At 43.7% G+C, this 12990-nt stretch overlaps 1 protein-coding gene across 1 annotated transcript; it reads left to right on the top strand.

Annotated features, from left to right (window-relative positions):
• The first annotated feature begins 9272 nt into the window (after window positions 1-9272).
• Window positions 9273-11450, top strand: LOC115332258. Its single transcript, XM_040220387.1, has one exon. It carries the CDS (start codon window positions 9273-9275, stop codon window positions 11448-11450), a length of 2178 nt encoding a protein of 725 aa, XP_040076321.1.
• Window positions 11451-12990: the final 1540 nt, after the last annotated feature.

Genomic DNA, 12990 nt, shown 5'->3' with positions numbered 1-12990 from the left:
TAGAGGGTATTCCCCCGCTGAAGTTAGCGCAGAAATTTTCGATAAAATTAGCGGGAAATTTAGCGTAAATATCCCACTAAATGGGAGGGGAGCAGGAGAAGAAGAGGACGTCCGTACTCTCTCCTCCTCCTACTCTAGATCTGTGCTCTAATTCGGAATTACAAAGAATTGTAAACGTGGTTATTTTTTTTTTATTGTTTAGCTGAGATAAAACGACAATGTTATTAGTCTTCCATTTCTCAATTTTCTTGTTTATAAAATACGTGTCTGCTTGATTTGGGTTTTACAAAGCAAAAATAAAAATAAATGTTAAAACGTCCTCGCGTTTTAGCTCATCTTCTGGACAGAGTGTCAGTGTCACGGACTCCCAAAAAAGATATCAATACTACGGTCATCTTTCCAGCGATTCAAAATGTCTCGGAATAATTATCGCTTATTTCATAAATACAGTAACACAGATCGTGAAAGAATTACTTTCACTGTATTCTGACACGAATAGTTCATTGTACAAAGGTAAGGAGTCGGCTTATGAAATACCATCCAGATATATATATATATATATTTTTTTTTTCATGTTTGAGTTTATGATGTAAAATGCATGCGCGATTGAGGATAGGGTACGGTTCCGAATTTCGCCGGTGCAATTACGATGAGGACAAAAAGTCTGCAAATCAGAATCGGATGCAGATATTATTCTTTAAGAACATTGCGCATGCTGTTCGGATGCGGATACAAAATCCCGAGTGCGGATCGGATGATCAAACTTGTATCCGTGCAGGGCTCTATCCATGAGAGATTGCTTCGTAGCTTGGACGTAAATGTTTCTGTGCGTGTACTGCCTCTCCGTGTATTTGCGGCACTGGTTTATCTGCTTGCTAAAACGAAGTCGAGGACAACGTCAAAGACGACGTCTAGAATGACCTCTAAAGTGATGTCAAGGACGACCTCTAGGACGACCTCAAGGGCGACGTTTAGGGCGACGTCGAGAACAACATACTAAGGGACGACATCAAAAACGACGTCTAGTACGGCCTTTGGGAAGACCTTTAGGGCGATCTTAAGGACTACCACTAGAACGACGTTCTCGACAATGACGTCGACCGGACGTCAAGAGCGACCTTTAGGAGTGGCTTTACAGCGATCTCAAGGAAGACCTCTTGGACGAGCTCAAGAGCGACGCCTATAACGACGTTGAGGACCACGGGCTCTCAGACGACCCCAAGGAAGACCTTTAGGACGATGTCGAGGACGACGTCCGCATACGCACGTTGCCTGTGTAAGCGGACGTCGTGCGTAAGAGGACGTCCTGCGCACGTACGCTGCGCATACGCGCGCCGCGCATACACAAGGCGCATTCCAGGCCAAATACCGTATCACAAAAAACGAGTGAAGTAGCTAAAAAATGCTATCGCATTAACAAGTGCAAGCTACAACGAAGCCTGGTTGGTGAAATATAGGCAACGATAAGATTTTTCAGCGAGGTTTTGTGGGTCACAACACGTCTGACAATGCTGTCCTTTTAGAACCAAGCCGGGTTGCCAAGCTGCGTGCCACTCCGATTTCTAAGCGGCACACGAGCTGACAGAGCAGAGAGTTTTATATCAGCTGCTCAAACTAAAATATGTTGGCTGATTTTACTCGCTAAAGAAAATATGGGTCATCCATCAAATATTGTATTATATCTAAGCGATGTTCTGATCTCAATAGGAGGCTTAGCACATCTTCCGCTATCGATCATTAATTGCGAGTCTATGCGCATTTTTGCAGCAGCGTTAGGCGCTCGTAAATGTAAATTCAAAACAATAATTTCGCATTGGCCACACAAACTAGGGACACATGTACTAAAGTTAAATGTCCCATCTTCACACCACAGATGACAAAGCGAAATGTTAGTTTATAAATCCGGCTACGACGCAGCACCGCTATCATGGCATTGTAATCAAACAGACCGCATCACTCACTGCGCTTCTACATTTAAACATAGCAACTGGTTCGAATGGCAGTTGTTTTCATGTAGCTCCGTTTTACGTTAGTCATAAGCTTGGATAATAAATGGTGCTCAGATAATTCGTCGTGCCATTTTGGCTCGTGTGTACTAACAGCTGGAGGAGAGGAAATTAATGGCCGTTTATGACATGTTTTCATACGTTTAAATTTATTGAACGTTAAAATTTTGGGATGTGGTACAGTGTCGTTCAACGGCTACTCCCGTCTTCCTTAGTAGCCATAATAGAATTTTTTTTCACTGATCAGTTTAAAAACCTCCGCAAAGCGACACAAAAACAAGATGGTGATTTAGTGTGCATTCGACCAAACTATTTAGGGAACGGTGGGAGGTAGTGGGAAAGGGGGGGAGGCTTTATTGTGGTTTAATGTCGATAATCTGCTACCTACAAAAGCTCTTGTAACTTTAAAGCTTTTTCTTTTTTTTTTTGGTATGTGTCTTACTTTTCAGCTATTACGGAGCTTTCTTAGATGGCTTTTGCCGTTCCGCAACGCTCTCTGCAACCCACTACGATACCCTGGACTCTACAATCAAGGCCATCGGCGCGCAGGCGCAGTAGCGGTTTCTTTGTGGCAAAGAGCTTCGCGGAGGGGAAAACGCGGTCTACAAAAACTGCCTATTATCTCTAGAGGAGTTTACGGAAACCCGTAAAAATCGCTACTTTACAGCATTCACCGACTAGAGCATGAGCCAGGCTTTTTCACGGCTGATTTTCACAAATAATAATAGTAATTATAATAATAATATATTTATTTATTTGTGCGGATAATTTCTCAAGTCGAGGCACGGGTCTGTCAAAGCCAGTAAAGGCTTGTGGGACAGCACCCTACTGGTCATAATCATAATATCCCCGCACACAAACATGTCAAGCTCAGCATGCAGCATCTGCACTGTAATGCAATAAAATATGATGAAAAAACGAACACATGCATATAGTATCAATAACTACACTGTGATGCGATAAATAATCATGTAAACAAAAAGAAAAAAAAACACCCGCACACGCGCGCACACGCTCACGCTTAGTTATGTTGTTCCATTGAAATCTTGGAGCACTTGCTTGAGTTTTTTTAGTCCACACCATATATGTTTTCCGGCAGGTAATTGAAGATTAAAGGCACATAAAAATTGCGAACTCTTTTTCTATAGTTCGTGGTGATAGAAGGCACTTTATAACGTTCGGTTCGATGAAGTGATCTAGATACTATATGGGGGGGGGGGGGGGGGGGGGTATTTGTAGTCATCGTTCCAAACATATTTCAGTACAACAGTCTGAACCAATAAAGTATTGAAGATTGGCAAACCTAAAGTTTTTAGTTTTTCTTCTTCAGTTTCTGACGATGAGCAATAGACAATACTCTTAAACATTCCTTTCAAAACTGAATCAAGTTTTTGGTACCATTTTACAGACCCATGCCAAAAAATTGTTATGTCATAACTTAAAACACTGTACGCTAACGCTTGAGCTATCATCTTTTTGGTTGATTTAGGAATTAATTATCTTGTATTATAGAGTAAGCATGACACCTTTCTCAGTTGTTTACACATATAAGACATATGAAAATTCCACGAGAAAGCACTATCAAACTCAATTCCTAAATACTTAACCTGATAATAATAATAATAATAATAAAAATAATAATCTTTTTATTCACGCAACGCTTTCGGTATGCCAAATGACGGGTCCGTCTAAGCCGACAATGACTTGTAGGACTGGACCCAGCAAATTCGCATAGGCAAAAAAAAAAAAAAAAAAAAAGGACAGATAAAGAAGCACGTAAACAAGGCTTCGGCTGACCAGCCTCCGAAGTCAAATCCCAAAATAAGTATGCATAAGCCAGAACGAAACAAAGAACACACATAGAAGCAAACACCCGATCATAAACTTCGGCTAATCAGCCTCCCAATTGAAGTCAAAACGACAACAGCACCATAATTAGCTTTCACAAGCATAATGACGAAGTCACTTTTTCAACTCTCCTTTGCCAGTTACGCTGAAAATGTCTTCAGGAAGAGTATTAAAATATCTAAGACGTAAAACAACCGGATTCTTTTTCCATATCTAGTGACAGATCTTTGTACTTCATACCGAGGAGACGTTCTGGGGATTCGCGATGGTGTATGAAACGTTTTAAAACTCAGTCCAAAAGTGGCGTAGCACAACAGTTTCAGAGTAGAAACTTCGCAATCTTGGCATCTGGACATCTCTAAGAAGATCCTCACTGGATGAGAAACTTGCGTTGTACGCTACACTTCGCAAAGTTCCTCTCAAAATTCTGTCAATTTTAGAGTGCCAAGATGTTGTGCAATGAGCATTTAGAATCACCCCATATCGTCGTACACTGCACGCAAGAGCATGGACAATTGCTTTTCTAACCTTAAAAGGAACAAACGCTTTCATATCATACAACACACATAAAACTCTCCTCAACACACACCATGCATGAGCCATTTGTTTGTTCCACGACATATATATTCGAAATTCAGACCCATATATCTTGGATAGTCCACCCGGGGAACAGGCTTACAACAACAATGTTTACAACAAGGCCTGTGTAGAAGGGGCATTAGAAAATCCAGGTTTCAAGTGATTACGGAAACAGACGAGTTTAGTTTTTAATGGGTTAACTCTGATACTGTTGGCCGCATACCGATTCGTAACTTTAAACTCATTTAACTGTAGAGCTCTACGTCATTTACATAAACATTAAAAAGTAATGGGGATAGTGCCGACCCCTTAATAATAATAATTATTATTATAATTATAATATTAATTTGTCTTCAGGACATTCATACATTTATACAGGAGTGCGGGGGCAATCAAAGTCAACAGTGGCCTGTGTGACGCCGCCCCCCCCCCCCCCCCCCCCGAAAAAAAAGAAAAGAAACTGGGGTGAAATGTCCAAGAACACAGTCAGTAAAAAGTTAGCACAAAAAAAGCAGAGAACGGGAAAGAAAACGATGATAAAGCAGTTAGGAGTGCACAAGACAAGCTAATAATAATACTATGAAATATTAATAATAATAATAATAATATATATATATATATATATATATATATTGCAGGTGCTTTAAGTAAATCAATGCACAATAGAGGGACCATCAAAGCCATAAATCCTCGCCTATAAATTGGCGTAACGACCTTGTGCACTCCAGTGGACTTGGTGACTTCGCCATGGCAGGGACGCTAAACACGCGTCTTTTCTTCATACTTCAGGCTTTTCTGTGGCGTGTGGCAAGCGACACCGCGAACGACTACAACAACCCGGTGCTGATACAAGATACTGTCAGCGATGATGCGGCAAGTCACGGACAACGCCCCCCAGAGTACAGCTTTGAGGACGCCACCAATCATCGGAGTGTCCCTTCAACTACCTCGCCTATAAATTGGCGTAACGAACTTGTGCACTCCAGTGGACTTGGTGACTTCGCCATGGCAGGGACGCTAAACACGCGTCTTTTCTTCATACTTCAGGTTAGTCACCAGTACCCTGCAAAATGTTATCGTAGTGATGATCGTTGTTTGCTCCTGTCACCAAGTCCACGACACCTTGCTAGAAAAGTTGCCGGATTTTGTAGAGATTTGTTTTTATCGCTCTTGCTTTTGTCGGGGGATGTAGAGTCGAACCCTGGTCCCACTACTGAAGAAATACTTAACCAGCTCCTTGCTGGTCAAACGGAGATACGAAATAACATTAAGGAAATCAGGGGGAAACAAGGGAGTTTGGATATCTTCATAAAGGACGTATTGACTAGACTGGATAAGGTTGAAAAGGATGTGCTTTCGTTGCGCGGAACAGACTCCCAAACCGCTCCCCTTCCGCAGGCAATCGGTGAACTGAAGCGTTCAATCAAATTACAAGAAAATAGGCTTGTTGACTTAGAAGACCGGTCCAGAAGGAATAATCTTGTTATTTTTGGGCTGAATGAAACATCTGGAGAAACCGCGGCATCGCTTAGAAACCACGTCCTTACTGAAATCTTCCAGTCTACGTTGGGAGTGACAGTTCAAACTGTTGACCGGATGCATCGGCTTGGTCGGAAAGAAGGATTAAAGATAAGGCCGGTAATTTTGCACTTCGGGGACTACGAAGAAAAGATGACGGTGCTAAAAAACTGTAATCGATTGAAAGGAAGCAAGATTTCTGTCCAGCAGGACTTTTCAAAAGAAACGCTCAGGACAAGGAAGTTGCTATGGGAGAGCGCGATGCCTAACAGAAGAAATGGCGATAAGGTTTTTTTAGTACGTGACAGGCTCCATATAAATGGGGATATTTACTCTTGGGATGATATCAAACAGACACGCGTTCTACTTTCTACAAAAAGCGCGCCTGTGCCCGACCAGCCATGACGCCAGTCAAGAGAAGTGTTTCGCCTTGTGTCTTTTAACGCACGTAGTATTATGAATAAACTAACAGATTTTGAAACCATGCTACTTGACTTGGACCCTCACGTAACGCTGATAACTGAAACTTGGTTGCATTCAGGAATAGATGATAGTGAAATAATTCCGCCAACTCATAAAATATATCGGAACGACAGGCCGTCTCGAGGGGGTGGTGTTGCTATTGTCTTAAAAGCTGATATAAAAGCATTTTTGCTGCCAGGCATACCCAACCACGAGAGTTTATGGTGCAAAATAGACTTTTATGGGAACAGTGTAGTCCTGGGTGTTGTTTACAGACCCCCTAATGCCAGTATAAAAATTATAGAAGATCTCTGTGATTACTTGGTTCGTTTTCGTAATGATCGTGTGCGGCTAATTTTAGCCGGCGATTTCAACTTGCCGCACATTGATTGGCCAAACATGAGACCAACAGGTTTGCAAACTCGGGATTCCGAACTGTTACTGGACTGTGCATTTTCGTGCGATCTAAATCAGATAGTCTCATCACCGACCAGAGTGGGTTCCACAACAGAGACTATGTTGGATTTAATTTTTGTTGGGCGCCTGATATCGGATTACACTGTGGATGTGCAAGACGGTCTGTCGGACCATAAGTTACTGTATTTCACGTCAAGCTTTGTAAAAACCAGTCATGAGAACGCAACACAAAAATGTGTGGTTAAAAATTACAACAACGCCGATGATGTTAGTATATTGGACTATTTGGAAACTCATTTTGATTATTTTAGCCAAGAATGCGAGGTTGACACCTTGTGGACCATATTCAAAAATATTTGCAATCACTGCATCAACAGGTTCATCCCCGATAAAATAAAAAAATCACGACGAAATAATCCATGGATAACGAGGGAGATAATACAAGTAAAACGTGGGCTTCAGCGGAAAAGGCGGAACCACCCTCAGGAAAGTGCAGATATTTCCAACATGCAGCTAGAATTAAAAGAAAAAATCAGGATTGCGAAGGATACATTTTTTTCGGGCACTCTCGGCAACATTCTTAAAGAAGCACCCAGTAAGTTCTGGAAGTTCTTATCTGGGACAAAGAAAAAAGAAGTTGAGTGTATATCTGTGGACGGCTGCCAAGTAACTGATCCTAAAAAGATTGCGGTAGTGTTTAATCAGTACTTTCAGTCTGTTTTTAGTGTTCAGAGGCCAACGCCAGACAATGAAGCAAGTGAGTCACGCTCGATGATGGGGGAGCTCTGTTTGAGTCAGGAGGGTATCTTTAACCTTTTGCTTAATCTGGATATCAAAAAAGCAAGTGGACCAGATAACATACCGTCGGCATTTCTTAGGCGTTACGCCGAGTGGATGTCCCGTTACTTGTACATTATTTTTGACTTGTCATTGCGAAAAAGGACCCTTCCATCAGACTGGCGTTGTGCACGCGTTGTGCCGGTATTGAAAAGTGGGGATGCACAAAGTGTGTGTAATTACAGGCCAATATCTCTTACTTCCGTTAGCTGTAAAATGCTCGAGCACATTATTAGCAAACATATTACGGACTATTTGGAAACCAATAATTTGCTCACCAGTGCACAGCATGGCTTTCGGCATGGGCTGTCGACGGTCACCCAACTGGTTACAGTATTCCACGATTTCGCGCTAGCAATTATTAAAAGAAAGCAGCTTGACGCCATTTTTTTTAGATTTCGCAAAGGCGTTTGATAAAGTACCGCATAACAAACTCGTACAAAAACTCTACACAATAGGAATGAGAAGCAGCCTAGTAGAATTCATTCATTCATATCTTACAAATCGCTCCCAATTTGTAGAAATTAACCACCACCATAGCCTCCTATATTTTTCATGCCCGCGCGATGGCTCCGCCGGACCCGTCCACCTCCTCCCCTCGGCTGTCCGCGAGGGGCGCTCGCATCCTGGGATAGACTCGGCGCAGTCAGCGGCGGTATTCCATGGCGGCGGCGCATCTCCAGAAGACCTCTGCTCGAGTTTGGTTCTAGTGCACTTTCGCCAACGTTTGCCACAGCCCTTATCTACAAAAAAACGGTATGTGGTATTTTCAGCAAGTGTAATATGTATTTGTTGCTTCACTTTGTTGTATGAACGCGCGGCAACAATTGAGGCAGTGCATGTAAACAAACAACGTCGTTTGTACCACGTGTTTACATCGCAATTTTGATGCGCGTCTATTATGTCTTGCGAGACCTTTCCACGTACCTATGAGCACATTTCGGTAAGAAATCAAGGAAGTTAATTAAAGGTTTTCTCCTTTCTGTCCGTGCAGCGGCACATGAAGACAAGTCTCCGTGGTTGGACAGCTCAACCTTGCCGGGACGACCCGCGGGAAGCCCAATGGCTTACTGTTGCGTACCTGGCTGTAAGTCTTCAAGCAGAAAGAAGGAAGCAGGGATTTCATTTCACGAAGTTCCGAGCGACGAAGAGTTGCGGCAGAAGTGGGTAAAAGTCATCTCACGAGACAATTGGACTCCAAATACCACCTCCTGCTACTCAACTGTGTGCAGTCGTCATTTCGCTGCTTCTGATTTTAAAGAAGGATGCAAAACGCGAAGACTCGTGAAAGGTGCTGTACCTAGCATATTCGAAGAATATCCTTGCTACTTGCAGCCTTCGACAAAAGTCCCGAGAAGTGACGCGGCCATTAGAAAAAGAGCCAGTGTGTCAGAATGTCCAATGGCAAAGAAAAGGCGAGCAGTCCGTTGTAGCCGGTCCGACTCCTCTCCGTGGAATTATGATGACATTCCCACCAACAACGGGCGCGATGGGTCGCTGCTGTCAGGCAGCAGCACTTGTGAAGACGGCGTCCCTGCTACGAGCCAACAAAGCGATCAAGCTGTACAAGTATCAGTACCTACATTTGTCCCGGCCGTCAAGCGGATGAAGTGGCGACGCAAAGAGCGCGACCTTAAGGCACAGATTCGCCGTCTGAGACAGACTGTAGACAAATACAAGCAAGAACTTGAAAAGCTCAAAGAAGATTGCTATGTTTCCGTCTTTCTCAATATCCGCGAAAAGGCCAATGAAAAAGACTTACAAGCATCGATCCTGTTGGAGCAAATCCAAAATTTTCAGAAGAAAAAGCCTGCATGGACGGAAATGACAGTACGTCACGCAGTTATACTGCGAAATCTCTCAACGCGAGCGTACGAGCATATGAGGACCGAAGGCATACTTCGCCTCCCATGTCGAAGCACGTTAGAACGTTTCATGGGCTCTTCACGCGGAGAAGTAGGTGTGACCGACCTAGTCAAGCAGAGGCTGCGTGCAGAACTGTCTTCCTACACTTCTTCCCAGAGTAGAACGAGTTCACTCATCATTGATGAAATGAGAGTGAAGCAGCGGCTTCTCTATGTAAAACAGAGGGATGCGTTCATCGGCGAAGTAGACTATGGACAAGGCGTTCCTGTGGAAACAACAGATGAGCCAGTGCTGGCAAACTCACTTTTGTGCTTCATCCTGAGTGGCCTGTCAACAAGCTTTAGGATACCAGTGGCTTATTTTTTCACGAAAAATTGCAAAGGCCGGGAGCTACACTTACTCATGCGCCAAGTACTCAAGGAAGTTGAAGCTGTCGGCTTCGTTGTGGTAAGAGTTGTCACTGACAATCACCGGATAAATGTCATGGCATTTCAACTTCTGTGTAACGGAACTTTGACGCACGTTCTGCCACACCCTGAAAATCCAGACCGCAAGCTTTTTTTGGCGTTTGACCAATGCCACCTGATAAAAAACGTGCGGTCACAGTTTTTGGCTCGTGACCTCGGGAAAGACGGAGGTATTACAGCAGAGCACGTAAAAAACCTCTACAGAATGCAACAAGACAGCATTGTGAAGCCAGTGAGGTTCTTGACCAGGAAGCACGTATTTCCCAGTAACCTGGAGAAAATGAATGTCAGAAGAGCAGTGCAACTGCTGTCGCCTGCCGTGACTGCAGCCCTCAAGCTCTTCAAGCAGCAGGCGGGGCACACCTGCGATGCAAGTTTTTTGGATGTTGATGAAACTGTTCAGTTCATGGACACTGTCCATCGGTGGTTTCTGTTGATGGATGTGAGCAACTGCTCACAACACATACATCAGAACAACCCAGACTGCAGGCAGTTTGACTCTGAGAGCGATGAGCGTCTGGAGTGGTTAGAAACAACTTTCATAGACTATCTTTCTACCATGAAACGCCAATGCCTCGCAAAGAACTTTTTGACCAAGGAAACATACCAAGGGCTGGTCATGACTACGCATTCTAACGTCGAGTGCGTTAAGTATCTGCTGACAGAGAGTAATTTCCTCTTTGTGCTAACTAGGAAAATGTCTTCTGACCCCATTGAGTCATTCTTCGGGTGGCTCAGAAGGTCAGCAGGGAGCAATGACCAAACAGATGCCAGAGCTGTTCTGTCTGGAATCGAGAAAATGTTGAAGACGGGTATTGCTTCCAAGTCGGACTGCAGTAACGTCGTCTCTGTTGATAACAGCAGTTCTTTGTCAACGATGCTACGAGATCAGACAACCATGGCTGAGCAGGCTGCAGGACATTTCCCCAGGGAAGCGTTAACAATGCTATCGGAGAACCTGAACGAGGACAAGGCACTACTACCGACTCCAGATATAGCTGCTCTAGCTATGGTCGGTGGCTACCTGGCAAGAGCTATAGGGGAGAGGACCTCCTGCGAAGAGTGTTTGAGCCTCCTGACGAAGCCAAGCTCTTCAGCGCCGTCAGATGCACTGATTAAACATCAAGACAGGGGCGGGCTCCTCTACCCATCTGGAGAGCTGCTACACGTTCTGTACAGCTTGAGAAGGTACATTGAGGTTGTACTGGCCAAAAAAAGAAACCTGAAGCGCCCGCTCAAAGAGGCCGTGGACAACGCTGCTAAAGTACTTCGAGAGCGCAATCTTCTCGTGTGCACAGTGCCGGGGCACCATGAAAAGCTCGTGGATGTACTGCTCACAAAGTTCTTCCGTCCCATTTTTACAAATTTCGCCATGAAAGTGACGGACAAGCATGACTTCGTGAGGATCTTTGAAGTGAAGCCACTTTCGCGAAAAGTACTAAAATTGTGATTACTGGTTGTGAACAGCGTCAACGATTGGACTAAAGCTCGTCTGGTTGAAAGTAGATTCATGAAACTCTCGATCAGCACCCTCTTATTCGTTTCCGCAGGTCGCGAATGAATTCAAACGCAATAAACAAGTTTATTTGCCATGGCCTAATGGTATGGTTTTCTGTTCAATGTACATTCTCTCTTCCATACTTATTTTTTAGTGTCGCACTTTTGTTTACTTAAGCTCGGCGCGTTTATATACGCACAACGAAGAGCCCGTCAGTGCCGTCTGCAGCACGGGTGCCAGTCCCTGCCTGTTCTGGGAAGGCAGCGCCGCCTGGTGGCGACTGCGGGAACTGGGCGCGACGGTCGGTTCCCTTTGATCTCGGCGCCAACGCGCAGGCACAGAGTATATAGGAGGCTATGCCACCACTCTTCAGGTCCCTTGCCGGTCACATCGGGCGTCCCGCAGGGGTCGGTTCTCGGACCCATTTTATTTCTTATTTATATAAATGACATTGTTGAAACTGTGGGTGAAGGGGTTAATATACGGCTTTTTGCTGATGATTGTGTGGTCTATAAAGAAATAGATTCCAGTGAAGATCAAATTAAACTGAACGGAACTCTTCAAAACATATTCCAGTGGTGCGAGGAGTGGCAAATGCCATTAAATTTGAATAAATGTACAGTGCTCCGAGTAACAAACAAAAAGACAGTAAAAACATTTCCTTACTCAATTGGCAGCGTTAGGCTTGGGGAATCAACGCAAGTAAAATACCTTGGTGTGACAATTACTAAAAACTTGAGTTGGGACGCTCACATTTCCAATGTGTGCTCCAATGCACTCAAGACTCTGTGGTCTCTAAAAAGAAAGCTACCGTTAGCCCCGCTCTCTGTTAAACTTAGCGCTTATAGAACATTAGTAAGGCCACATTTAGAGTACGCGTGCGTGCTTTGGGACCCATACACACAAAGGAACACCGAAGAACTAGAAAAAATTCAAAAACTAGCAGCAAGATTTGTTTGCAATAAATTCCGGCGATTAGACAGTCCATCACAAATGTTAGACACACTTCAATTAGATTCTCGTCATTTACGTCGAAAACACTTGAGACTAAGGTTGTTATATTTTTTACCATGGACACCTGAAGGTTGACGTTTCCCCCTACCTAACACCTGTTTTGCGTCGTGATACGCGATTCAATCACGGTAGATTGCTGGAACCATATCGCAGTAACAATAACACTTTCAAAAACTCGTTTTTTCCAAAAACAATAACCGATTGGAATGAGCTCCCTAAAGAGATCGTCGACAGCTCATCGCCGGATGACTTTCTTGAACATCTACGAGCTCTACAAGCCTGACAGTTTGATTTTTTTTTTTTTTTGGTGTAGAGTGTTGCTTCATTGTATTGAAGTTTTCCCTTTTCATTATGTCTTGAACTATGTATTACACGTCCACCCCTGCCGGGGCCCTAGCGGGGCCTGCAGTATTGTTAAATAAAATAAAAAAATAAAAAGGCTGGTAAGACTAGTCCCTAAAATATTAAATTCAATACA

Source organism: Ixodes scapularis, unplaced genomic scaffold, assembly GCF_016920785.2.
Source record: "Ixodes scapularis isolate PalLabHiFi unplaced genomic scaffold, ASM1692078v2 PGA_scaffold1__304_contigs__length_218370807, whole genome shotgun sequence".
Classification (NCBI taxonomy): Eukaryota; Metazoa; Arthropoda; class Arachnida; order Ixodida; family Ixodidae; genus Ixodes; species Ixodes scapularis.
This window is presented reverse-complemented; position numbering and strand designations above follow the sequence as displayed.

Bases quoted from the DNA above. Each gene is read 5' to 3' on its own strand.
- LOC115332258 (XM_040220387.1), top strand. From the start codon at position 9,273: ATGAAGTGGCGACGCAAAGAGCGCGACCTTAAGGCACAGATTCGCCGT.